General features: G+C 40.8%; 1 protein-coding gene and 1 pseudogene across 1 annotated transcript in view; both read left to right on the top strand.

Annotated features, from left to right (window-relative positions):
* The first annotated feature begins 1,190 nt into the window (after positions 1–1,190).
* LOC103091521 (heterogeneous nuclear ribonucleoprotein K pseudogene) lies at positions 1,191–4,995 on the top strand (annotated as a pseudogene).
* Positions 4,996–23,759: 18,764 nt separating this feature from the next.
* Positions 23,760–24,740, top strand: part of CROT (carnitine O-octanoyltransferase) — a 58,352-nt gene continuing 57,371 nt past the window's right edge. Inside the window, exon 1 of the mRNA XM_007447468.1 lies at positions 23,760–23,874. Within this exon, the coding sequence (XP_007447530.1) occupies positions 23,760–23,874 (115 nt within the window). The remainder of the gene's footprint in view (positions 23,875–24,740) is intronic.

The raw sequence follows: 24,740 nt of genomic DNA, 5'->3' as shown, positions 1-24,740 counted from the left end.
TAGGGCCGTAAGCACAGCATCGCACACTCTCAAGCCCTAACCTGCTAGCCTTTTTGAGGGTGCCCTTCCCATGTAGGTTAAATTGTTCTCTAAATAGACCTAACAACGGGATAATCACACTTCTTTTCTTAGAATAATGTCATTTTAATTTTTTTAAGAGAGACTAGACAGGAATCCAACTATCTCATTGCTTAGCAATCCAGGTTCATAGTGAAAAACATCCGAAGAAGTAAATAGTATAGCTTAAAAAAATATCTATGATATCTCCTGTTAATAAGGGGAAATTTAGGGCTTCCCTGGTGGTGCAGTGGTTGAGAGTCCGCCTGCCGATACAGGGGGCGCAGGTTCGTGCCCCGGTCCGGGAGGATCCCACGCGCTGCAGAGCGGCTGGGCCCGTGGACCCATGGGCCAGTGGGCCATGGCCGCTGGGCCTGCGCGTCCGGAGCCTGTGCTCCGCGAGGGGAGAGGCCACAGTAGTGAGAGGCCCGCGTACCGCAGGAAAAAAAAAAAAAAAGGGAAATTTATCAAATTAACTTTAATTGCAAAAATACAGAAAAGTTAAAAAAAATGAAAAACTTAACCTTTTGTCTACTTCTGACTTGTTAAATAAAATAAATAGAACATTACAGAATAGGTTTATTTTACAGGGAAGAACTTTGGGGAAGTTTTTTGTTTTGTTTTGTTTTTTGTTTTTTTAAAGAAACACATTAAGATCCCAAAGAAAAAATTAAATAAATAACAACCAAGGTAAAGAAATTCTCATACAACATGTCCATCCAACAGCACACCCATTTTTCCTTCTTGGAGAGTTATTTATATTCTCCCCCTTGAAAATATTAGCACCACTTCCCCTTGGCTGGATTCCTCGACACTCCCTACAGTGAGAGCAGACATCTGTTACTGAGCCTCTATTTAGGGAAGAGGTATTAACGCTCAGAATACACAAAGGAAGAAATCTCATCTATAACACCCAGCATGGTATTTTTCAACCCCATCCCCTAAAAGAGCGATCTGAGCAGAACCTCTGAATATCTGATATAATTAGCATCTCTTGTCAACAGTGTCTTCTGTTCCCTCCTGTAGTGGGTTGCATTGTGGATTCCCAAAAGATATGTTTACCAAACACCTGTGACGGTGACCTTGTTTGGAAACAGGATCTTTGCAGGTAAAATCAAGGTAAGAATCTCGAGATGAGATTATCCTGGATTAACGTGGCCCTACATCCTATGACAAGCGCCCTTGTAAGAGATGAAGGCTATGTGAAGAAAGCCCAAGGTTGGAGTGATGCAGCCATTGGATGCCAAGGGATGTTGGCAGCTACCATCAGCTAGGAGAAAGGCATGGAACAGATTCTCCCTCAGAGGCTCCAGAAGGAAACAACCCTACTGACACCCTGATTTTGGACTTTTGGACTCCAGAGCTGGGAGAGAATAAATGTGTGTTGTTGTCAGCCACCCAGTTTGTGGTTATTTGTTACAGCAGTCCTACGAAACTAATACTGGGCACTTCTACTGGGAACTGTTTCCTCTCTCACTAGAAATGTTGCAAGAATTTAATAAGGTTGGCAAAGCTTTCTCCTGTAGTAAGTCCCCTAGAAGGACCACTTGTTCCAAACTGAAGAGGGTCATGAGAAAACCATTAAGTAGGAGTACAGAGAAGGAAACCTATTGCCTGTAGAGAATGACACTTTCCTATAAAATAAGGACACTGAACTTTTAATAGACACAGAGAACTTTAGTGTCTTCCTACAATGCTATCCTTACACGCTACACCTAATTCAAGTTGCTACCTTCACTCACACTTTTGAAAGTCTTCTTTTGTGATTGACTTTAGAACCTGTTGGGAAGTTTAGTGTTCTCTAGAGAAACAGAACCAGTAATTTATATATATATATATATTGGGGATCGGGGGGAGAGAGAGAGAGAGGGAGACATTGATTTATTATAAAGAGTGGGCTCATGCAGTTTTGGAGGTTGAGAAATCCCACAATCTGCCGTCTGCAAGCTGGTCTTGTGGTTCGGTCTGGTCTAAAGATCTGACAATGAGGAGAGCTGATGATGTAGATTCCTGTCCAGATCTGAAGGCTTGAGCACCAGGCATGCTGAAGGAAGACGAAGGTGGACGTCCCAGCTCAAGTAATAAGCAGGAAGGGCCAAGTTCTTCCTTCCCCCACCTTTTTGTTCTATTTGGACCCTCGACAGGTTGGATGATACCCACCCACACTGGAGAGGGCAATCTTCTTTACTGACTCCACTGATTGAAAAACGAATTTCATCTGGAAGTACCCTCACAGACACACCCAGAAATAATGTTTAGCCAAATATCTGGGCACCCCACGACTCCCTCAGGTTGACAGTTAAAATTAAGCATCATACAGGTTATGCAAGCAAAACAATATCATTCATTTATAGTCACAATTCCAATGTTATTATCAAATCTTTCTTCTTAGGCAATTTAAATTACAATTAAAGGAACGAATACTGAGCTTGAATCCACATGACTTCTAACTGAAAAAATTAGATAGATAGATGGATCCTCAAAAGATGAAGAAATTTCACTATTTATAATTTTATACCAACCAGACTGGCAAAAATTAAAAGTGTGACAGTACCTTTTTTTTTTTGGCTGTGTCACACAGCATGCAGGATCTTAAGTTCCCCAACCAGGGATCGAACCTGCACTCCCTGCAGTGGAAGCGCGGAGCCTTAACCACTGGACCGCCGGGGAAGTCCAACAATATCATTTTAAAGCAAAGATATAAAACTTTAGGACATCTACATCTCTGCTGCTGGCACTTCTACTGGAAGAACCGCTATACTTATTAGGTCATAAAGATGCAGGTGCCATTACTTCTCATCCCAATAATTCTAAACCTAGGTGTGCAGAAGTAGCTTTTACACAAATGCAGCAGAGACTTGCAAGTTTCAAGGTAACATTATTTATGATAAGAAAAGAGTGGAAACAGCCCAAATGTCCATTAACAAAAGAATGGATAAGTCAGTGGACCAGATCCATACAATGGAATATAGCACTCAAAGTGAGCGAACCGCAGTTATATACATGTATCAACATGCCAATATGGATGAAGCTCACAGCCATAATGGTGAACAGTAACCAAAAAAAGTAAGTTGCAGAATGCTCATGAGTATATAACACACTGGAAGTGCCTTGCTCATAAACCCTTAGGCCTTATCATTTCAGCACAGGCCAGTCCAACCCCTAACTGTCAGTAATTTCAACCCTTTGCCAGAGGGGCTCCTTTGTTTGCACAGCCCACTCTGCCTGCACACGAGGCAGGCCAGAAGTGCCAGGGAATTAACACCCTCCAGGAGCTAGCCCTCAACCAATGATCCACAGGACCTGTGTATAAATACTTGGGAGGATTAATTCCAAAGTGTATACTCTACTCCGTCTCCTCAGTGTGATTAAGATATATTTTACTTTATGATTTAGAAATAGATACATGTTTTAATTTTGATTAGTTAGAAAAGGAATCATAACAGCTGAATGTGAGTTCTTTTCTGTTGGATAAAAACAAAAACTTTGGTAGCTAAGTTCTTAAAACCAAGAATATTCTGAGATTGTTACCAAACATTTCCAAATGACAGGGGAAATTCTGATTTTTTAGGTCTCATTTTCTTGCAAAGTAAACAGCTTCTTACACAGTTTTTTTTTTTTTAAGCTGCTACTTGTATTATGAAAATAGGTTGTTTTGCTTCAAATATAGGAGGAAAGAAATCAGTCTTTTGTAAACTTGAGAAATGAATTAAAGGTTTTTCTAGAATAAAATGCCTTCATGTCATGATGGAATTAATCGGTTATTTATTTAAAAAAAAAAAGAACAGGTGCAGCAGGTAGTTAAGGGTACAGAAGCTAGAGTGGTCTGCCTGGGTTTGAAACCAGAGTCTGCCACTTACTAGCTGTGTGACTTTGAGCAAGTCTCTTAACCTCTTTGTGCCTCAGTTTTCCCATCTGCTTAATGGGGATGAAACAGTATTTACCTTTTATGGTTGTTGTGAGGACTAGAGTTAAAATATGTAACGAATTTAGAATAGTGTCTTACAAAGACCAAGGTCCCAAAGGCTGTTAGCTCTTCCTATTGCATTCGCAATAAAACCATAAGGGAAATTTTAAACACAATATTCAGAACAGTGGTTATCTTTGGAAGGGAGAGAGCTTGATAGGTTCAGAGATGGGTATATGGGGGTCTCAAAGGTATTAGTTATGTTCTATTATTTTTAAGTTGGGTAATGGATATATTTTTGTTTTATTATTATGCTTTATAACTTACATATAAATTACATCTTTTAAAATAGCTATCAAATAGTGCATAATTTTTAAAAGTTGAAAACATAAAATAATCTCCACCCAATGTATCCAAATTTATATGTCTTGTATGATTTCAGGGTACTCTTTGCTTCAGCTAAGGCCAGTCCTTCCCCACCCCCCACCCCCCACCGCCCCGGGTGGTAGAGCTCGGAATCTTCCTCTTCCTCCATCACCACCTAGAGGAGGACATCTAGGGAGACCTGGAGACTGTTATGATGACATGGTTGGTTTCAGTGTTGATGAAACCTGGGACTCTGCAGTAGACACATGGAGCCCATCAGAGTGGCAGATGGCTTATCAACCACAGGGTGGCTCTAAATATCATTATTCCTATGCTGGGGGTCATGGCTCACATGGTGATCTTGGTGGACCTATTATTACTACACAAGTAACTGTTCCTAAAGATTTGGCTGGATCTGTTGCTGGCAAAGGTGGTCAGCGGATTAAACAAATACGTCATGAGTCAGGAGCTTCGATCAAAACTGATGAGCCTTTAGAAGGGTCCAAAGATCGGATCATTACGATTACAGGAACACAGGACCAGGTACAGAAAGCATAGTATTTGCTGCAGAACAGTGTGAGGAAGTATGCAGATGTTGAAGGATTCTAATGCAAGATTTTTTTCTTTTTTATAGTGTGAAGCAGTATTCTGGAAAGTTTTTCTAAGACTAGTGAAGAACTGAAGGAGTCCTGCATCACATTTTTTTAATCTGCTTCTGTTTAAAAAGGCAACATTCCTCTGCTTCATAGGTGTTCTGCATTTGAGGTGTAGTGAAACCTTTGCTGTTCACCACATGTAATGTTTTAGTTCCTTACAAACAGGGTTGGGGGGTGAGGGGGGGGTGTGCAAAAACTAACTTTGAAATTTTGAAACAGCAGCAGACTGAGTGACTTTTCATTTTTGTTCACTGTTGGTGGTTTAAAAAAAATCCCCCCATGTAATTATCGTGAACTCTTTGCTTTGTGGTCGCTGTAGCATTTTTGGGTGGGCGGGGGAGACAGGGAGGAAAAGTAACAATAGTCCATATGTCCCTGGCATCTATTCAGAGCAGTGTGCACAATGTAATGCTCTTTTGTAAGAAATGTTTTAGATTTTTAAAATAAATTTAGTGAACCTATTTTTGGTGGTCATTTGTTTTTTAAGACGGTCATTTTTCAAATGGCTGATTTCCCCTCAACCTGTCCCCAAACTAAACACTAAGTTTAATTTTCAGTCCTCTGTTGGATATAAATCAATGCATCTCTTCTTGGACTTAGGCAAAATATCTTGACACATTCAGTTCTGGTGATTTCTTAAGTGATTTCAAAGTCCATTGCTTGGGAGGAAATTCCACCACACATTCATGCTTATAATAAGCTGGGGATTTTTGTTTGTTTTTGCAAATGCTTGCCCCTACCTTGCAACAATTTTCTGTTTGTAATTGTGAAGAACCAAGGTGGGGAGCAATACAACAGATGGAGTAGTTGGTATAAGTATATACCAGAAGCCTAATTAATGGCGGCAAGTTTTATTAATCAGAATAATACTTGGTTATGGAAGTGACTGATGCTAAATAAATTCTGATTATTTTTTATTAGATAATTTTTCTCCTATAGACTTAAACCGTCAGCTTGGTAGTGTCTATTAGTTAAACTTTGTAAAAAAAAATATATATATATATTCTTGTTTTTCCATTGTATGCAAATTGAAAGAAAAAGATGTACCACTTCCCTGTTGTATGTTGGATCATGTAGGAAATGTTTGTCAACAATTCAAAAACAGATGAAAAAAGTTCCTGTGGATGTTTTGTATAGTATCTTGGCATTTGTATTGATAGTTAAAAGTTCACTTCCAAATAAAACTCTCATAATGCTAGATTTGATGTGGGTTTGAACAAGGGTTGATTGACACCTGTAAAATTTGTTAAAACATTCCTCTTACAAGGAAATACAATAATCTTAAATTATAAAAAAAATTCTTTCCTTTTGAATGAGCATTGCACTTACAACATTTAACAATTAGTATATGCTTATTTTAGAAAAAAAGCTTGTGCAATGAAAAGAAAAAAGTATGCTCACTATATCATCTATATTCATCTATGACCACTGTTAACATCTTGACGTCTATCTTTCTGGACTTTATATTCTATTATAGATTTTAAAACAAAATTACATTATAAAGAAGTGCTACTAAATGATATCCTTTTAAAACTTAATATACTGGGAACATCTTTCTTTTTTGTTATTTTTTTAAAATTAGATTCCTTTGCAGGAATAAACAGAAGAGATTCAACAGCTGCTAGATCCGCAGAAGGAAGAAGAGTTTGCTCTAAGTATGCCTGGCACTAAGGGATACAGGATCCATGAGACCCTAGAAGGGACACTTGGCAGCAGAAGCTTGAGAAGCTCCCTCTAGGGTTCCACCGCTAAAGTGACTACACATCAATGTGCATTGGGGCGGCGCTCTCTTCTTTATATTGACAGGCCTCCCTGCCATACGTTTTTGTGGTTCTTTTTTGCGGTACGCGGAGCACAGGCTCCGGACGCAGGCTCAGCGGCCGTGGCTCATGGGCCCAGCAGCTCCGCGGCATGTGAGATCCTCCCGGACCGGGGCACGAACCCGTGTCCGCTGCGTCGGCAGGCGGACTCCTAACCACTGCGCCACCAGGGAAGGCCCATACATATCTTTTTCAGGTCCTTATAGCTTCTGCTTTTTCAGTTTCTTCTTTCCCGTGACTTCAACCTATCAAAACCTTTGGCTTTTTCGTGACCCGCTATTACCCTTCTAGCCTCTCCTTATCTGGTGGAGTTTCACCTTTAGCCTCACTCTGTCAACCACTTAAATCTCTCTGCAGTTTCCATTTCAGGTTCACAAGACTGAGGTTCCCGTAGATCCTGATAGACTCCTTAGGGGTGGGACTCTTGTGTCAGGACTTCAGATACGTTAATGGTCAAGAGACTGGCTGTCCTCGGGCCAGATGCCTGCCCACTCCTGGTCTGTTTAGTTGTGTCCTGCCCCTGCCCCACAGCCTGCGCTTTATCCTTTCCTATAAAATGTCTCTGGTTAGAGTTGTGGTGCCCTGTTGTGGAAACTTTAGGTATTACAGTCACCATAATTTTCCTCTACAATTGTTGTCAAATTACGGGTGCATTAATTTAGGATAATAAAATCAACTAGAGGCTGACAACCAGAATTTTAAGAATGGAATAGAGTGGAATGGAATGGAACAGAACAGAATGGAACTGAACAGAAAGGAACAAAACAGAATAGTATAGCATAGAATAGAACAGAATGTATGAGTGCACAGCACTTCTTATGATTGAGTATTGTTTCATGAAACTTATTTCAGATGTGTGTGTATAAAACAATGTATATGATATTCAAAAAAAAATTACAAACTGGCGTGACACAGGAATAGACACCCACGGTAAATAACTAGTACAATTGAACTGGTGGGAGACAGCTGACCCTCAGCCTGTTATGGATGGGCATGGTTGTGATAAACGTGTTTATTTCTTAATATCAGTCATGTCAAAAGAATTTGAAAGACACTGTTCTAGAACTCAATAAAGTTATACATCAAAATTTTAATGAGTGCGTCCTATTTGTACGTATGTGCTATAATTCATGCAACCTACTGGTCCTGTCTCTTTTTAATTTTTCCCTTCTCTTTACTCACAAGGAATACGAAACAGTCCCACCACTACGAGAGGCCCTAAGTGATTTGGATACACTCTTAGGACACAGCTCTCTTGCATGTGACACACACATTCATTCTCTCCAACCCTCCTTCCTACCATCCTTCTCCTCCTCCTCCTTCATCCCCCCACCCCCGCATCACACACACACACACACACACACACACACACACATACACACACACACACACATTGAGCATTACTGTTTTTAACCATTTTCCTATTAATGTCTGTTTAGATTGGCTCTTCCATTTACTGGGTGTGTAACCAGGTGACTTAACCTCTCTGTGCCTCAGTCCTTCATCTGTAAAATGGGCATGATAATAATAATAGTACCTTCTCCTCAGAGTTGTCTGGGAGGGCTGAATGAATCAACCTATGTAAAGTGCTCAGACGAGTGTCTATGACATAGTAAATACTCAATTCATTGTTAGCGCTTATCATTATTTAGATTGTTCCCAGTTTTTCACAATTACAAGTAAAAATATTGATTCAACGAATACTTCTGTAGCGAAATCTTTGGAAACAGACTTTATTAAGTCTACTTAGGGAAATAGCATTGCTAGGTGAAATATGTACATTTTTAAGATTTTTTAAGAATTTTGCTATATTATCTACCTGACAGCATCTTCTACCACCAATGTTTGAGAGCCCATTTCCCAGAAACTCTAGTCAACACTAGGCGTTATGATTTAAAACAAAAAGCCCTGGCAATTTGATTGGGAAATAATGATATCCATTATTGTATAAATTGGCTTCTCTTTGATCACTAGTGACATAGAATAATTTTTCAAGTGCTTATTCGTCATTTATATTGACTCTCCAGCAGAGCACGTTGAGAGTGTGTCTTGATGTTGAGTTATATTTACATGTGACTATGTCCCCATTAATCTGTGAAAGTCTCACTTTTGAATCTTCCACTCTAGCTGAGCACAAGTCCTGAACACAACTGGTCCCAATACATCTTAGTGAATAAAGTATCACAGTCACCACATCTGATTTCTGCAATGGATTTTTGAGCAGAATTCTCTAGCAGTCAGAAAAGGGAAAACATCAGATTGATCTACTCCGAACTATCTTAACATGGCCTTGGGCAAAGGGAGGCGGTGTCCTTCCTTTGTGTGTCTGAGAATTGGATGATTACATAAGAGCATTTAAATACATTTCTCCTTTATTACTGCTTCTCTCTGGGGGTTATTTGTCCAAATGTTCCTCTTCTCAAAGAAAAGAGAATTGTTTTCGTCTGTGAGACTATGCAAAGACTATAGTTTCAAATGGGATAGCCTTTTCATCATCGAAAAATGTGTATAAAGCAACTACTGTGTGCTAGGCATGGAAAAGGTGTGTGTGAGCATGAGTGTGTGTGTGTGTCTGTGTGCGTGAGCGAGGGCAGGAATGGGTATGTATACAACGTACAAAAAACATGCTCTTCCTGCAGGAAATTAGCCTTTAGTTGGTGAAGGAAGTAACATAGTGTAGAGAGAATGATGCTGAAGGGCATCCAGAAATTGACATTCAATGCCCAGGCAGCTCGAACTTACTTTGTCAACTTGGGCAAGTCCCTTAACCTCTCTGCACTTTAGTTTCTTTACCTGGGAAATTAAGAACAATGCATTTGTGTTTCTAACAACCTCCTGCAAGCTATAGGGTGTAAGAGGTAAAGGGATGGGATGAGAGAGACACAGTAAGACTCCTAAGTGGTCATTGTCATGCAGTGAGAGAAGGGCCAGGCAAGGGAGAAAGGCTTAAGGGGGAAATGGCATGTCCAGGTGAGGCGATCGAGGGGGATTTGTGTTGAAGTTGGAATCTGAGCTGACCTGGTCAGTAGAGAAGAGGGTGTGGGAAGCAAAATTGGGGAAACAGCATGAGCAAAGAGCAAAAGCCAAGGTGAAAAAGTGCCAGACATATCCGTGGAAGGAGAATGAGCAAGCAGTTTGGCTGGAACAGAGGCTTCATGCAAGTATTCACTGAGATTTCACTGGAAGAATGAAAGTGTTATGGGGGAGGGCCGTGACCATGCACAGAGGTGCACAGAGGAGACAATTTTGACCTCAAACAAGACCTGGAACCAAAATTTCTCCCCTTACGGAACCAAAGGACCAGACATGACCTGAACCTGAGCACTGGAACCCTTTCCGAAACGAACGGTCCGCTGTCCAGGAAGATCTGGTGCTGAAGCCCCGTTCCGCACCTGACCATAAAGGGCCTGCCATTCCAAAGCCTGCCAATCAAAACCTGTCCGCCAGCACTTCCTCATACCAACCCCCTCGCCTAACTCTGTAACGGGTGAGGGAATCCCAGACGGGGAGAGAGATCTGAGGCTTGCCTCCTGTCTCCTGACTCAGCCGCCCTGCAATAAAGCCTCTTCTCCCTGCAAAGACCGTTCCCTCCGCATTGGTATCTGGGCATGAAGCCCACTCGCTCCTGTACAAGGATTGAAGGGGTTCAACGTTGTGGCTGGAGGCTAAAAAGTGGTGAGGGTTAGACAACCGTGAGGGAAAAGGAAAAGGGAGGGAGACATTTTGTGATCAAACATCTGATTTCTCCTTTTTTCTCTATGTCTCATTAAAAATTTTTTATTAAAGAAATTTTCAAATACAACTGAATCTGTAGACAAAACAGACCCACAGACATAGAAAACAGACTTGTAGTTACCAAAGGGGAGAGGGAAGAGAGGGATAATTTTAGGAGTATGGGACTAACATCTATAAACTGCTATACATAAAACGGAGAAGCAACAAGGATCTACTGTATAGCACAGAGAACTGTACCCAATATCTTGTAATGACCTATAATGGAACATAACCTGCAACAAACAAACAAACAAAGAAACCACAAATCACTATGCTCTATACCTGAAACTTAACACAATGTTTTAAGTCAACTATACTTCAAAAAAAAAACTAAGAAAAAAAGGTAAAGAAAATTTCAAACACAAAAGTAGAGAGAGTAGTATAATGAACCCCTTTGTACTGAACACCCAGCTTCAACATTTTGCCAACCTTGTATTATTATTTTTTGGGTGGAATTATGTTAAAGCAAATCTCAGATATGATTTCTTGTAATCTTTTTAAAAGAACATGAAAATCAATTCCCAGCAGTATTATGGATGAGCTATCTTTTATATTCTTTTATTTTTCCAAAAACTTATTTATTTATTTATTTTATTTTTGGCTGCGTTGTGTCCTTGTTGCTGTGCGTGGGCTTTCTCTAGTTGTGGCGAGTGGGGACTACTCTTTGTTGCAGTGCACGGGCTCCTCACTGCGGTGGCTTCTCTTGTTGCAGAGCACGGGCTTCAGTAGTTGGGGCTCATGGGCTCCAGAGCACAGGCTCAGTAGATGTGGCGCATGGGGCTTAGTTGCTCTGTGGCATGGGGGATCTTCCTGGACCAGGGCTCAAACCTGTGTCCCCTGCATTGGCAGGCGGATTCTTAACCACTGTGCCACCAGGGAAGTCCCAAGCTATCTTTAAGAAACACTCTACTAGTTTGTTTTTTTTTTTTATGCTGAATTAAATAAGGGAAAAAACTTAAAATGCATTGAAGAGTTAGCAAACAAGAAAGGACTTCTCAGAGTCAAAAAGCTAAGTAAAACTAAAAATAAGAGAAGTATGCAAAGAAATAAAACTGTTTTTCACCTTGAGGATTTTAACTTAACCCAGCTGGGCATGAGTTTCCATTCTTAGTGGTTTCTAAGGATTCAGGGGACAGTGCCCCAAGCCCAGGATCCACACAAGGCTGGGAGCATAATAAGAGATTTCTATTTTCCCACATTTATGCTGAGTTTGTTTTTGTACGTCTTTTTCTTCTCTTGTGTTTCCCACTTAGAGAAGTTCCTTTAGCATTTGTTGTAGAGCTGGTTTGGTGGTGCTGAATTCTCTTAGCTTTTGCTTGTCTGTAAAGCTTTTGATTTCTCTGTCAAATCTGAATGAGATCCTTGCTGCATAGAGTAATCTTGGTTGTAGGTTCTTCCCTTTCATCACTTTAAATATGTCCTGCCACTCCCTTCTGGCTTGTAGAGTTTCTGCTGAGAAATCAGCTGTTAACCTTATGGGAGTTGCCTTGTATGTTATTTGTCATTTTTCCCTTGTTGCTTTTAATAATTTTGCTTTGTCTTTAATTTTTCTCAGTTTGATTGCTATGTGTCTTGGCGTGTTTCTCCTTAGATTTATTGTGCCTGGGACTCCCTGTGCTTCCTGGACTTGGGTGGGTATTTCCCTTCCCATGTTGGGGAAGTTTTTGATTATAACCTCTTGAAATATTTTTTCTGGTCCTTTCTCTCTTCTCCTTCTGGGACACCCATAATGCAAATGTTGGTGCATTTAATGTTGTCCCAGAGGTCTCTTAGGCTGTCTTCATTTCTTTTCATTCTTTTTTTAAAATTCTGTTCCAAGGTAGTGAATTCTACCTTCTGTCTTCCAGGTCACTTATCCGTTCTGCCTCAGTTATTCTGCTATTGATTCCTTCTAGTGTATTTTTTATTTCAGTCATTGTATTGTTCATCTCTGTTTGTTTGTTCTTTAATCCTTCTAGGTCTTTGTTAAACATGTGTTGCATCTTCTTGATCTTTGCCTCCATTCTTTTTCCGAGGTCCTGGATCATCTTCACTATTATTTTTCTGAATCCTTTTTCTGGAAGGTTGCCTATCTCCCAACTTCATTTAGTTGTTTTTCTGGAGTTTTATCTTGTTCCTTCATCTGGTATATGGTCCCCTGCCTTTTCATTTTATCTATCTTTCGGTGAATGTGGTTTTTGCTCCACAGGCTGCAGGATTGTAGTTCTTCTTGCTTCTGCTGTCTGCCTTCTGGTGGATGAGGTTATCTAAGAGGCTTGTGCAAGCTTCCTGATGGGAGGGACTGGTGGTGGGTAGAGCTGGGTGTTGCTCTGGTGGGCAGAGCTCAGTAAAACTTTGATCCACTTGTCTGCTGATGGTTGGGGCTGAGTTCCCTCCCTGTTGGTTGTTTGCCCTGAGGTGACCCAACACTGGAGCCTACCCGGCTCTTTGGTGTGGTTAATGGTGGACTCCAGGAGGGCTCACGCCAAGGAACACTTCCCAGAATTTCTTCTGCCAGTGTCCTTGTCCCCGTGGTGAACCACAGCCACCCCCTGCCTCTGCAGGAGACCCTCCAACACTAGCAGGTAGGTCTGGTTCAGTCTCCCATGGGGTGACTGCTCCTTTCCCATGGGTCCTGATGCACACACTATTTTGTGTGTGCCCTTCAAGAGTGTATTCTCTGTTCCCCGTAGTCCTGTCTAAGTCCTGCAATCAAATCCTGCTAGCCTTCAAAGTCTGATTCTCTGGGAATTCCTCCTCCCGTTGCCAGACCCCCAGGTTGGGAAGCCTGATGTGGAGCTCACTCCAGTGGGTGGACTTCTGTGATATAACTGATCTCCAGTTTGTGAGTCATCCATCCAGCGCTTATGGGATTTGATTTTATTGTGATTGGCCCCTCCTACTGTCTCATTGCGGCTTCTCCTTTGTCTTTGGATGTGGGGTATGTTTTCTGGTTAATTCCAGCGTCTTCCTGTCCATCATTGTTCAGCAGTTTGTTGTGATTCTGGTGCTCTCACAGGAGGGAGTGAGCTCAAGTCCTTCTACTTCGCCATCTTCTGTTTAGGCTTAATTCTCTGTTTCCATGGAAACAGTATTTCTTTATTCTTTCAGAAGCACCTTTAGAAGAATGACCTGACTGCCTTTATTTTTAAGCTCCTCTCAAAATGAAAATTTGTTCCAACGTGGATCCTGAAGGTTCAGCAAAACTGTTCATGAATGACTGGTTTTATTTCATTTTTTTCCAGCTTTATGGTGGTATAATTGACCAATAAAAAGCGTATATATTTAGAGTATACAACTTGATGATTTAGTATATGTATACATTGTGAATGATTACCACAATCAAGTTAATTAATACATCCATCACCTCACGTAGTTACCTTCTTTTCTTTTTGTTTCTTTTTTTTTGGCAGTGAGAACACTTAAGATCTGCTATCTTAGCAAATTTCAAGTATACGATACAATATTATTAACTATAGTCACCATGTTGTGAGATCCCCAGAATAAGCTCATCTTGTAACTGAAAGCTTGACTAGCTTTGGAAACATCCCTTGAAGCTTTAGAAATTGCTATTAATTAAATAGCTATCTCTGGTCTCAAGTGTTCCTTTCATATTCAAACTCTGTACAGTTACATTATTTTTTTTCTTTAAGAGATATAGGCTGCTTCTCTCCTTTTTTTTTTCTCTTTTTTTTTCTCCTTTTTTTGAACCACCTTTTATTATCCTAAAAATGTTCTCTTCCCTACAAAAGAGGAATTGCTATCTAAATTATATTCTCCTATGAATCAGATTGTTATAAATGTGAGTCTGATAATTAATCAGTTTAAAATTTCATTCTTTTTATCCTGTATTTCTAACACTCAAAAATAAGAATTTGTGAGGAGAAGAAACAAATTGTGCATATGATTATGTTTAATAATCCATTTTTTAAATTTCATAATATAAGCTATAATTCACATACCATAAAACTTACCCTCTTAGTTATACAATCCAGTGTTTAAAAATATATACTCACAAGGTTATGCAACTATCATCACTATCTAATTCCAGAACATTTTTATCACTCCAAAAGGACACCCCACACCCACTAGCAGTCTTTCACCTTTCCACTCACCCCCCCAGCCCCTGGTAACTACAAATTTACTTTCGGTCCCTATGGATTTGCTTATTCTACGAATGGAATATTTATGTAATCATATAAATGGAATCTCACGTATGTGACTTTTTTGTTTGCCCTCTTTCACTTAATGTAATGTTTTCAAGGTTAATCCATGTTTTATCAGTACTTTGTTCCTTTCTATTCCAGTCTCTTTATCCATTTGTCTGTTGACAGACTTTTTGACTTGATTCCACCTTTTGGCTACTGTGAATAGTGCTGCAATGAACATTTGTATGTAAGTATTGTTGGAGTACCTATTTTCAATTCTTTGGGGTCTGTATTTGGAAGTGAAATTGCTGGGTCATGTAGTAACTCGATGTTTAACATTTTGAGGAATTGCCAAACTGCTTTCCAAAGTAGTTGCACTATACTACTCGGCCATGAAAAAGAAAGAAAGAATGCCAGTTGCAGCAACATGGATGCAACTAGAGTTTATCATACTAAGTGAAGTAAGTCAGAAAGAGGAAGATAAATATCATATCACTTATATGTGGAATCTAAAATATGACACGATTGAACCTATCTACTAAACAGAAGCAGACTCAAGGTCATAGAGAACAGACTTGTGGTTGCCACAGGGGAGGGGATTGGGGGAGGGATGGAGTGGGAGATTGAGGTTAGCAGATGTAAGCTATTATATATGAAATGGATAAACAACAAGGTTCTACTGTATAGCACAGAAAACCATATTCAGTATCCTATGATAAACCATAACGGAAAAAATATATTAAAAAATGAATGTATATATGGGTATAACCGAATCACTTTGCTGTACAGCAGAAATTAACACAACATTGTAAATCAATTATACTTCAATAAAAAAAAAAAATGTAGCTGCGGGCTTCCCTGGTGGCTCAGTGGTTGGGAGTCCACCTGCCGATGCAGGGGACGCGGGTTCGTGCCCCGGTCCGGAAGGGTCCCGCGTGCCGCGGAGCGGCTGGGCCCGTGAGCTATGGCCGCTGGGCCTGGGCGTCTGGAGCCTGTGCTCCGCGGCGGGAGAGGCCACAGCAGCGAAAGTCCTGCGTACCGGAAAAACAAACAAACAAACACACAAACAAACAAAAACGTAGCTGCACTATTCTATTCCATCTGCAATATGAAAAGATTCTAATTTCTCCACATTTTCCCCAACACTTGTTATTTTTCTTTTTTTTTTTTTAATAGTCATCCTAGTGGGTATAAAGTGGTTTCTCATTGTGGTTTTGGTATGCATTTCCCAAATGATTAATGAGTTGAGTATCTTTTCATGCTCTTTTTGGCCATTTGTATATCTTCTTTGAACAAATGTCTTTGTAAGTCCTCTGCCCATTTAAAAAATATATATTTATTTATTTATTTGGTTGCACCAGGTCTTAGTTGCAGCAGGCAGGCTCCTTCATTGTGGCAAGCGGGCTCCTTAGTTGCAGCTCTAGGGCTCCTTAGTTGTGGCATGAGAACTCTTAGTTGCAGCATGCATGAGGCATCTAATTCCCTGACCAGGGATCGAATCCAGGCCCCCTAAATTGGGAGCATGAAGTCTTATGCACTGTGCCACCAGGGAAGTCACCCTCTGCCCATTTTTTTAATTGGACAGATTTTTAAAAAAATTTTTCTCACTGTTTTAAGAATTCTTTATATATTTTGGAAGCTAGACCCTTTACAGATATACAATTTGCAAATATTTTCTAACATTCTGTAGGTTATATTTTCACCCTCTTGATAGTGTCTTTTGATGCAAAAATGTTTTTAATTCTGATGAAATCCAATTTATCTGGTTTTTTCTTTCCTTTGTTGCTTGCGCTTTTGGTGTCATTTCAAAGAATCCTTTGCCAAACTTAAGGTCTTTTGAAAAGAAACCTTAATAGAATCCTTTCTTCTTCCTCACTAGTACAAGCAGTACTCATGTACTAGTCAAGTACTAGCAGTACTTTAGTGGACCTGTGGATCTTCTATTTTCATGTTGTTATGAACCGATTCTATCCCTTAAAATTCATATGTTGAAGCCCTAATCCCCATTACCTCAGAATGTGACTGTATTTAGGGACAGAACTTTTAAAGGGACAATTAAGTTAATATAAGGCTGTCAGGGTGGGCCCTAATTCAGTATGACTAGTGTCCTGGTAAGAAGAAATTAGGGGGCTTCCCTGGTGGCGCAGTGGTTAAGAATCCAACTGACACGGGTTCGAGCCCTGATCCAGGAAGATTCCACGTGCCATGGAGCAACTAAGCCCATGCACCACAACTGCTGAGCCTGCACTCTAGAGGCTGGGAGCCACAACTACTGAGCCCGCGTGCCGCAACTACTGAAGCCCGTGCACCTAGAGCCCGTGCTCTGCAAGAGAAGCCACCGCAATGAGAAGCCCGCGCACCGCAGCAGAGTAGCCCCTGCTCGTTGTCACAACTAGAGAAAGCCTGCGAGCAGCAACGAAGTCCCAACACAGCCAAAAATAAATAAATTAAATAAATAAATTTATTTAAAAAAATAATTCTAAAAAAAGTTCTAAAATTAGCTTATGGTAATTGCATAACAATGTGAATATAGTAAAATCCAGTGATTTATACACTTTAAACGGGGGAACTTTATGGTATGTATATTATATCTTGACAAAGCTGTTAATTCATGTTCTGTTTAGTAATACAAAATTTTTCTGAGATATAAAGACATAATAGTTATCTTAACTCTTCCCTAGGATTTCGGTGGTAAATTTTTATACACAGAAAATATCACTAAAGGCAAGTTCAAACCACTGACTAGTACTAAGAAGAGGGCCTTTGTATGCTCATCTGCTGTTGGTGGTGGAGTTCTCGGCATCCAGTATATTTTAATTTGCTGTTAGCTGCTTTGTGAAGTGACTACCTGTCTACTGCCCCCATCCCCTCATTAAAAATAAGAAAATATCACAGAATTATTTCTTCAATATGTTCATTTTATACATTGGGATGAAAGTAGATTAAAGATCTGTCTCATAGATTAGAGTTATTTATACTACAACTCATTACTTCTTAGAGCCACAAGTCTTAGCAGTAAACTAGCTATGCAGATCAAAATGTAAATTCCTGGTTTTTAAATACTTTTTATGGTGGAACTTATCCAGACTTGTCTATAAGATTTTGTCCTGGGCTTCCCTGGTGGCGCAGTGGTTGAGAGTCTGCCCGCCGATGCAGGGGACACGGGTTTGTACCCCGGTCGGGGAAGATCCCACATGCCATGGAGCGGCTGCGCCCGTGAGCCATGGCCACTGAGCCTGCGCTTCCGGAGCCTGTGCTCCGCAACGGGAGAGGCCACAGCAGTGAGAGGCCCGCGTACCGCAAAAAACAAAAAAAAGATTTTGTCTATAGACCTGTCTACAAAGAGCTTTTTCTATTTGTGGTATACTGAGAAAGAGCTACATAGGATTAAAAATGAAAGATCTCATGGGAGTAAAAATGAAAGATCTTTGACGTCAACTTAAAAACCTTATTATCACCACTTGTAATACTTACAAGTTTTTCTCTAGAAAAATATTTTGACTCAACAATCAATTTTTAATCTTGGGACAACTTCTTGTTATCAATATATGTCATGTGCCTCACTAGCCACTATCACCCACTCCACTCTAAGAGATGAAAACGAGTTCAAATTTAACCTGAACAGAACATAATTTGGAATCTTCCAATAAAACACATATTATGTATTTTGAAGAAAAACAAATCATTTTAAAATATATGCTTTGGGCTTCCCTGGTGGCGCAGTGGTTGAGAGTCCGCCTGCTGATGCAGGGGACACGGGTTCGTGCCCCAGTCCGGGAAGATCCCACATGCCGCGGAGCGGCTGGGCCTGTGAGCCACGGCCACTGAGTCTGTGCGTCCGGAGCCTGTGCTCCGCAACGGGAGAGGCCACAGCAGTGACAGATCCGTGTACCGCAAAAAAAAAAAAATAAATAAAAATAAAATAAAATAAAATAAAATATATGCTTTGGGGGATTATTAGTACATCTGCTTATCAGTATATTTTTAAACATCACCTTTTCTCCCCCTGCATACCCAAGTCTCTGTTCCACTCCTTTTCACTCAGTACCACAGGTTTTTCTCTTTCTAAGAATCCAGGAATCTTTACAGAAATATCTTGTTTCCTTTTAAATAAACATTAAGACTAGGAGAGAGGCAGTGAAGCTAAGCGACCCCAAAGCACCCACAGTCATTAAACATGCATAAACTTTAAGAGGTGCTAAAATTCACTAGGAAGGAAAAAAAAAATACAGTTAAGGTTTTTTGACTATTTTTAAAATTCTGTTTAAGAATAATATCTTGTAAGCCAATTTGAACATTATCCAGAACACAGAACTTAAATACTATAAGAGAAAAGTTCTTTACCGCACCTTCAGAAATTACTACTACAATTTTACAATCCCTTATCTGAAAACTTTTTTGGCCTGATATGTTTCAGAATTCAGAACTTTTATCAGAGAAGTGTGTCTGCCACATATTAAGTAACATCCTCATCAAGTGCGGAAGTTGCGCTGTAACCAAACTCATTAATATTTCTGTAGAGAACTTATGAATATTCACACCAAATGAATATTCAGTTATACATAGCCTCAGTTCCCTTCTGGTCAGATTTTACTATTAAGCGACTTAGGAAAGGCAGATAAAGGATCTGTAATGACACGTTAATTTGGAATCCAGTTATTTATATTTGATATCCAGTTCAGAGCCACTGTAAACTATTTGTCTTTTCTTCCACAAAAATGAAAGTGTATTTAAAATGAAAAATGAAACAGTATATTTCAGGAGGTAAATGTAAAAATGATTTGCCTGTGAAAGTAAGTTAACTATATTATGATCTTCCTCTAGAACTTGCCTAGTTCCCTCTGGTTAAAAACTTCATTTCTTGGTGCAATAGTAAAATACTTGGTGCAATAGTAAAAGGCATCAGGTCAACCTCAAACTTGCAGTGTAAGTGTTGGGGGCTTGCAGGACCTTGGGCAGCAATGAAGACCTGTGGAAAGGTAGGGAAGCCCCGAAGGAGCAGAGTGCTGCAGCCTCTCTACGCTGGGCAAATTTCACCCTCAGTGGATGAAGGAAAAGAGAGGTCAAGTAGGGATTTATGTGGTTACTGTTCTCTTCCTAGGACACGGAGTGAAAAACAGGATTCCTTTTTAAGGCGCTGGTATAAATTCTTACTTGGGGGTTACAAAAAGCGTCACACGGGGAACGGGGTAAGAGCGGCTTTACCACAGGTGGGGCTAGAAGGGAACAGGTGAAGATGGGCCATCTGTTCCTACATCAGCTCCAGACGGTTAGGTAACTGCGTGAGCGGAGCACGGCCCTTAGCGCTCTCCGTGTCCCTGGCAATGCGCTGAGCTCCACCGGCAGCAAGCTGTTGACTGCTGCCGGGCTATGTTTGGACTGTTTCTCTCGTCCCCCAAGCCGAGCCTTTCCGGCGCCCGCAGCCTAGAACCCTACCCCAGACGGACGAGTGGGGGCGGAGCTAGGTCGCACCAGAGCGCAGGCCCGTTCCGCCCCACCCCCGCCTTGAAGTACGCGGGGGGGTGGGGGGAGGAACCGTCACGGCTTCCCAGCCAATCCCCGTTACCCGGTGCCCGTGGGGCGGGACCCTCGCGGCTCTCCGTCCAATTGCCGCTCCGGGGCGGCCTCAGGGAAGCGGGCCTGCGCAGCTGTGCGCTGCGGCGGAGTTTATCAGCCTCTGGGGGTTGGGACTAGCCAGCCCGCGGAGTAGCGCTCCTTCCCTCCCTCCCTTCTTCCTCCCTCCCTTCTTCCTCCCTCCCTTCTTCCTCCCTCCTTCCCCCGCTAGCCCTTCGGGGGTGGGGAAAAGTTAAGCCGTTAGAACAGCGTTCAATTGTGGAGAGCGTGAGTTGCCAGGACTGGCGGGGGTGGCATCAGGCATCTCGCTTGCCGGGGTCTGAGAGGTATCCTTGAGGCTGGGCCGCTAGGCTGGTCCGTCGTGGTTTTTGGTTGAACTTCTTTCACCTGCTGGCTTCTGGAGTTTGCGGAGCTGCCTTTGCGTTGGTGGGAGGAGTCTCCGACCTCTCGTCGCAGTCTACGCCTCCCGTCTCTAGAGCCAAGCTTTGAACTTGCAGCCCTGCGACAAAGCGCCGGCACCAGATACCCGGGCACCGGGAGGTACATCGTTTCTGGGCACTGTCTCATGGAAGGGAGTGTAGTTGTCCTAGTAGTTAACCTAGTTAATAGTGTAGTAATTTTTATCCAGCTTTCTGGCAGCTGGACTGTTTGCGTGTGTTTGCTGTGATTGCCAAAAGTTTGAGGCTTGGGGCCTCCAACCCCTAAATTGTCTGTCTTCCACCTTCTTTTACTAGTTTCTGTTAATTTTTTACCCCTGCAATTGTTAAACTTGTTTTTCTTCCTGCCTACAGTCACCAGCCCAGTTCAAATCTCTGTGATTCCAAAACAGATTTGTTGCAACACGCTCTTGGCAGTCCTAAACAATTGATCTTGGTGTACCGGTATGTGATAATCTATTTATTTTACTTGTTTCTGTTTCTTGTTTACCTGATTCTGTTTTCTACTTTGAGTTTACATCTTATTGCTCCCAGGAGGCCCACTGTAATTAAATCCAGCGTCATCATTAATGCATTTGTAGGTTATTTTAGAATTGTATTATTTAATCTTTGTGATTGAGAGTTCAAAACAATCCTCCATGAAAGAATCTGATAATTCCTATTTTTACTGTGTACCTTTTGGTGAGTTAAGACTGTAGTGAGTATGGTACTGGTAGTCGTGGTCTCAGATTCCTAGAGTCTAGTGAGTGGCAGCGCTGTATACAGAGAATAGCTTATTTTTTTCTGTATATGTGTGTTAGTTTCCTATTGCTACCATAACAATTTATCACAAACCTAACAGTTAAAAAAACACAGACTTATTAACTAACAGCCCAGTAGATGGGAGGTCTCTGTAGGTTTAGCTGGGTACACTGCTTAGGATCTCACAAAGCTGAAATAAAAGTTTGTTTGTCTGGGCTTTCTGAGGGAGAATCCATCTCCAGGCCCGTTTAAGTTGTTGGCAGAATTAATTTCCATGCAGTTGTAGGACCGAGGTTCCAGTTTCCTTACTGGCTGTCAGCTGGGGCCTCTCTCAGTTCCATAAGACCACCTGCATTTTCAAAGTCAGATAGCACCTCCAATCCTTTTCATGTTTTTAATCTCCCTGACTAGTCTTCTGCCACCTCCTGGAGAAAGCTTTCTGGTCCAGAGGGCTCAAGTGATTAGATCAGGCCCACCTGGATAACCTACCTACTTCAGATTAGGCCCACCTGGATAACCTACCTACTTCAAATAAGGTCAATTGTGCAATAACACCATCACAGTCAAGGAAGTGATAATCTCATATTCACAGGTTCTGCGTATTAGAGGGGGCAGAATCATGGAAGCCGCTCATAGAAATTCTACCCAGCCTGATATGGTTGTCTCAAAACTAGATTATTTTTTACAGTGCGGTTTTGCAGGTATTTAAAAACAAAACAAAACCCTAGCAACAACTCTGTCTGATTATTTGAGTATCCTCTCTACAGATGAAGAAATTCAGGTAAAGTTATTTGTGCAGGGGCGTATGGCTAGAAAATGGCGAGTTGGTATTTGGACCCAGATCTACATTTCTATTAGATCTAAAGGCATGTTTGCAGATGGTCAAAGTGAAGTGCTTCTTCCTATTTAGATAGAAAGGAGCAGAGGAATTGAGATCTTTGTTGTACCTCATTTTTGGGTTATATTAGTGGTGTAAGCTAAGCTCTTCTCCCCTAACAAAGCCAAACTACAATGGCATAAATAAAAGATCTGGTTTTTTTTTTTTTGATACATCTAGAAGAAGGAGTCCAGGGCTAGTAGGAAGATTCTGACAGCCTCAATACCTGGCTCCCGTAAATGGGTACAAAGTGCTGTTCCAGTTGGGACTTTCCTGATAGGCAGTGAGGAGGAGAGAAAGCACAGGAGAACACCTGTAGTTCCTTACAGGGGAATGATCTGGAGGCAACATATACATCGCGAAGCCATACTGAGCTCCAAGGGAGAGTAGGAAAGATACAGCTATATGGCTGTCTACCCAGCTGAAACTCAGGGTTCTGTTAAGAAAGAAGGGGGAAAGTTATATTGGCTGAAAACAGTCTCTGCCACACCATTGTTTTTTATAATGTTTTATTCTCTCACTTTCTGAGTGGAATATTTTATTTGGCTTTGCTATTAGTTTTAACAGGTAGTATTTGAAAGGACAGGAAATTCTTATTCAATATTAATGTTTCTTCATTTCTCAACTGCTATTTTAATATATAATTTATAAAGGCTTCTTTGAGGAATCTCTTTATTCACATTTTGTATTACTTTGATTTTTCTGAAAATACATCTGTGGAAAATGTACAAGATTGCTTTGGGATACTTGAGATCATTCTCTTTAGGCCTCACACCACTGCAGGATTAGGTTACAGCAGCCCTATGATTTATGTACTCAGTAACATTTTGTAACTTTATAGTTGGATGACTCTTCCACAACTTTTCATATGCTCCTTTTCAGAGTTCTTTCTCTCAGCCCATTATCCTTTTCTACACATCTGAATTCTACCTACCCATTTAGACCTTACCCACTATCATGTAGCCTTTGTATGGGAGGAAGACTGTGGTCAAACAGGTCTGGATTTGAGTTGTTGGTTTGACCTTAGGCAGTTTACTAAATCTCTCTGAGTTTTGACTTCTTATGTAAAATGGCAGTGAACGACACCTTTCAGAGATAGTATGAATATGAGAGAGAGAACACATTTTCTGTAACACTTACTGCAGTACTTGGCAAATAGTAGGTGCTCAATAAATGATAATTATACTGGTCTTACTGATCACTCCTTGACCTGTAGCACTTTTGAGTCTACACTTCTTTTTTTTTTAATTGGTTTTCTCTCTTGACAAGTTCATGAATTCCTAAGGACTAGGACCAAGTCCTAGATATACTGTGGTCACTAAATAGTGATGTAGTGAGTTGGGACTAGCATCTAAAAGAATATTTATGAAATTGAATTGTGAGGGCTTTTTTTTTTCTTTAGTGTTCCTGTTGTGATTGCATCATGGAAAATCAGTTGGCTAAATCAAGTGAAGAAAGAACATTTCAGTACCAGGATTCTCTTCCATCACTGCCTGTTCCTTCACTTGAAGAATCATTAAAGAAATACCTTGAATCAGGTATGTTTGTAATCTTTTAGCATATATTAATATTGCTAGCAACTTAGAAAACTGCGAAATTGTTAGAATTTGATGAGGGTCTAATTGCTTTTTCCTCTAGGCTTACGATGATTAAAATTATCCTTAAAATGTCCAAAACATTTCTGTCTTTCTCTCTCATGTTAATTTTTCCATAGTTTAAAAAGCCAGGTAGTACTTTTAGGCTTACAGTAAGTAGTAGTCCTCTGCCTCATTTCCCCCACTGCCAATCCCATGCCCTTAAGCAAGCATTTTGAAATATTTTATCTGCTTCTTGTGTTTACCTCCAGATTTAAGCTAACATTCTTTTTTTTTTAAACAATTATTTATTTATTTATTTTTCTGTGTGTTGGGTCGTTTCTGTGCGTGGGCTTTCTCTAGTTGTGGCAAGCGGGGGCAACTCTTCATCACAGTGTGTGGGCCTCTCACTGTCGTGGCCTCTGTTCTCCAGACGCGCAGGCTCAGTAATTGTGGCTCACAGGCCCAGTTGCTCCGCAGCATGTGGGATCTTCCCAGACCAGGGTTCGAACCCGTGTCCCCTGCATTGGCAGGCAGATTCTCAACCACTACACCACCAGGGAAGCCCCGAATTTATGCCGTTTTAATTACTCTAATTTTAATGAGTTTCTAGAAGTGAAGATAAATTTATGACCTTAGTTCCCTTTGTTTAATTGGAAGCCCTCTGATTTTTTTTTTTAATTCTTTTTTCGCATCTACTTTCACCTTGGAATTCTAGTGTCTTTTTAAAAAAATTTACTGATTATTCACTTATGCTCTCTGAATGCAGCTATTTAAATTAACTTTAAGAGAAGACTTTGAAGTGACAAAAATAAAACAAAAGGAAGATA

This window comes from Lipotes vexillifer, unplaced genomic scaffold (genome assembly GCF_000442215.2).
Source record: "Lipotes vexillifer unplaced genomic scaffold, Lipotes_vexillifer_v1.1 scaffold474, whole genome shotgun sequence".
Classification (NCBI taxonomy): Eukaryota; Metazoa; Chordata; class Mammalia; order Artiodactyla; family Lipotidae; genus Lipotes; species Lipotes vexillifer.
This window is presented reverse-complemented; position numbering and strand designations above follow the sequence as displayed.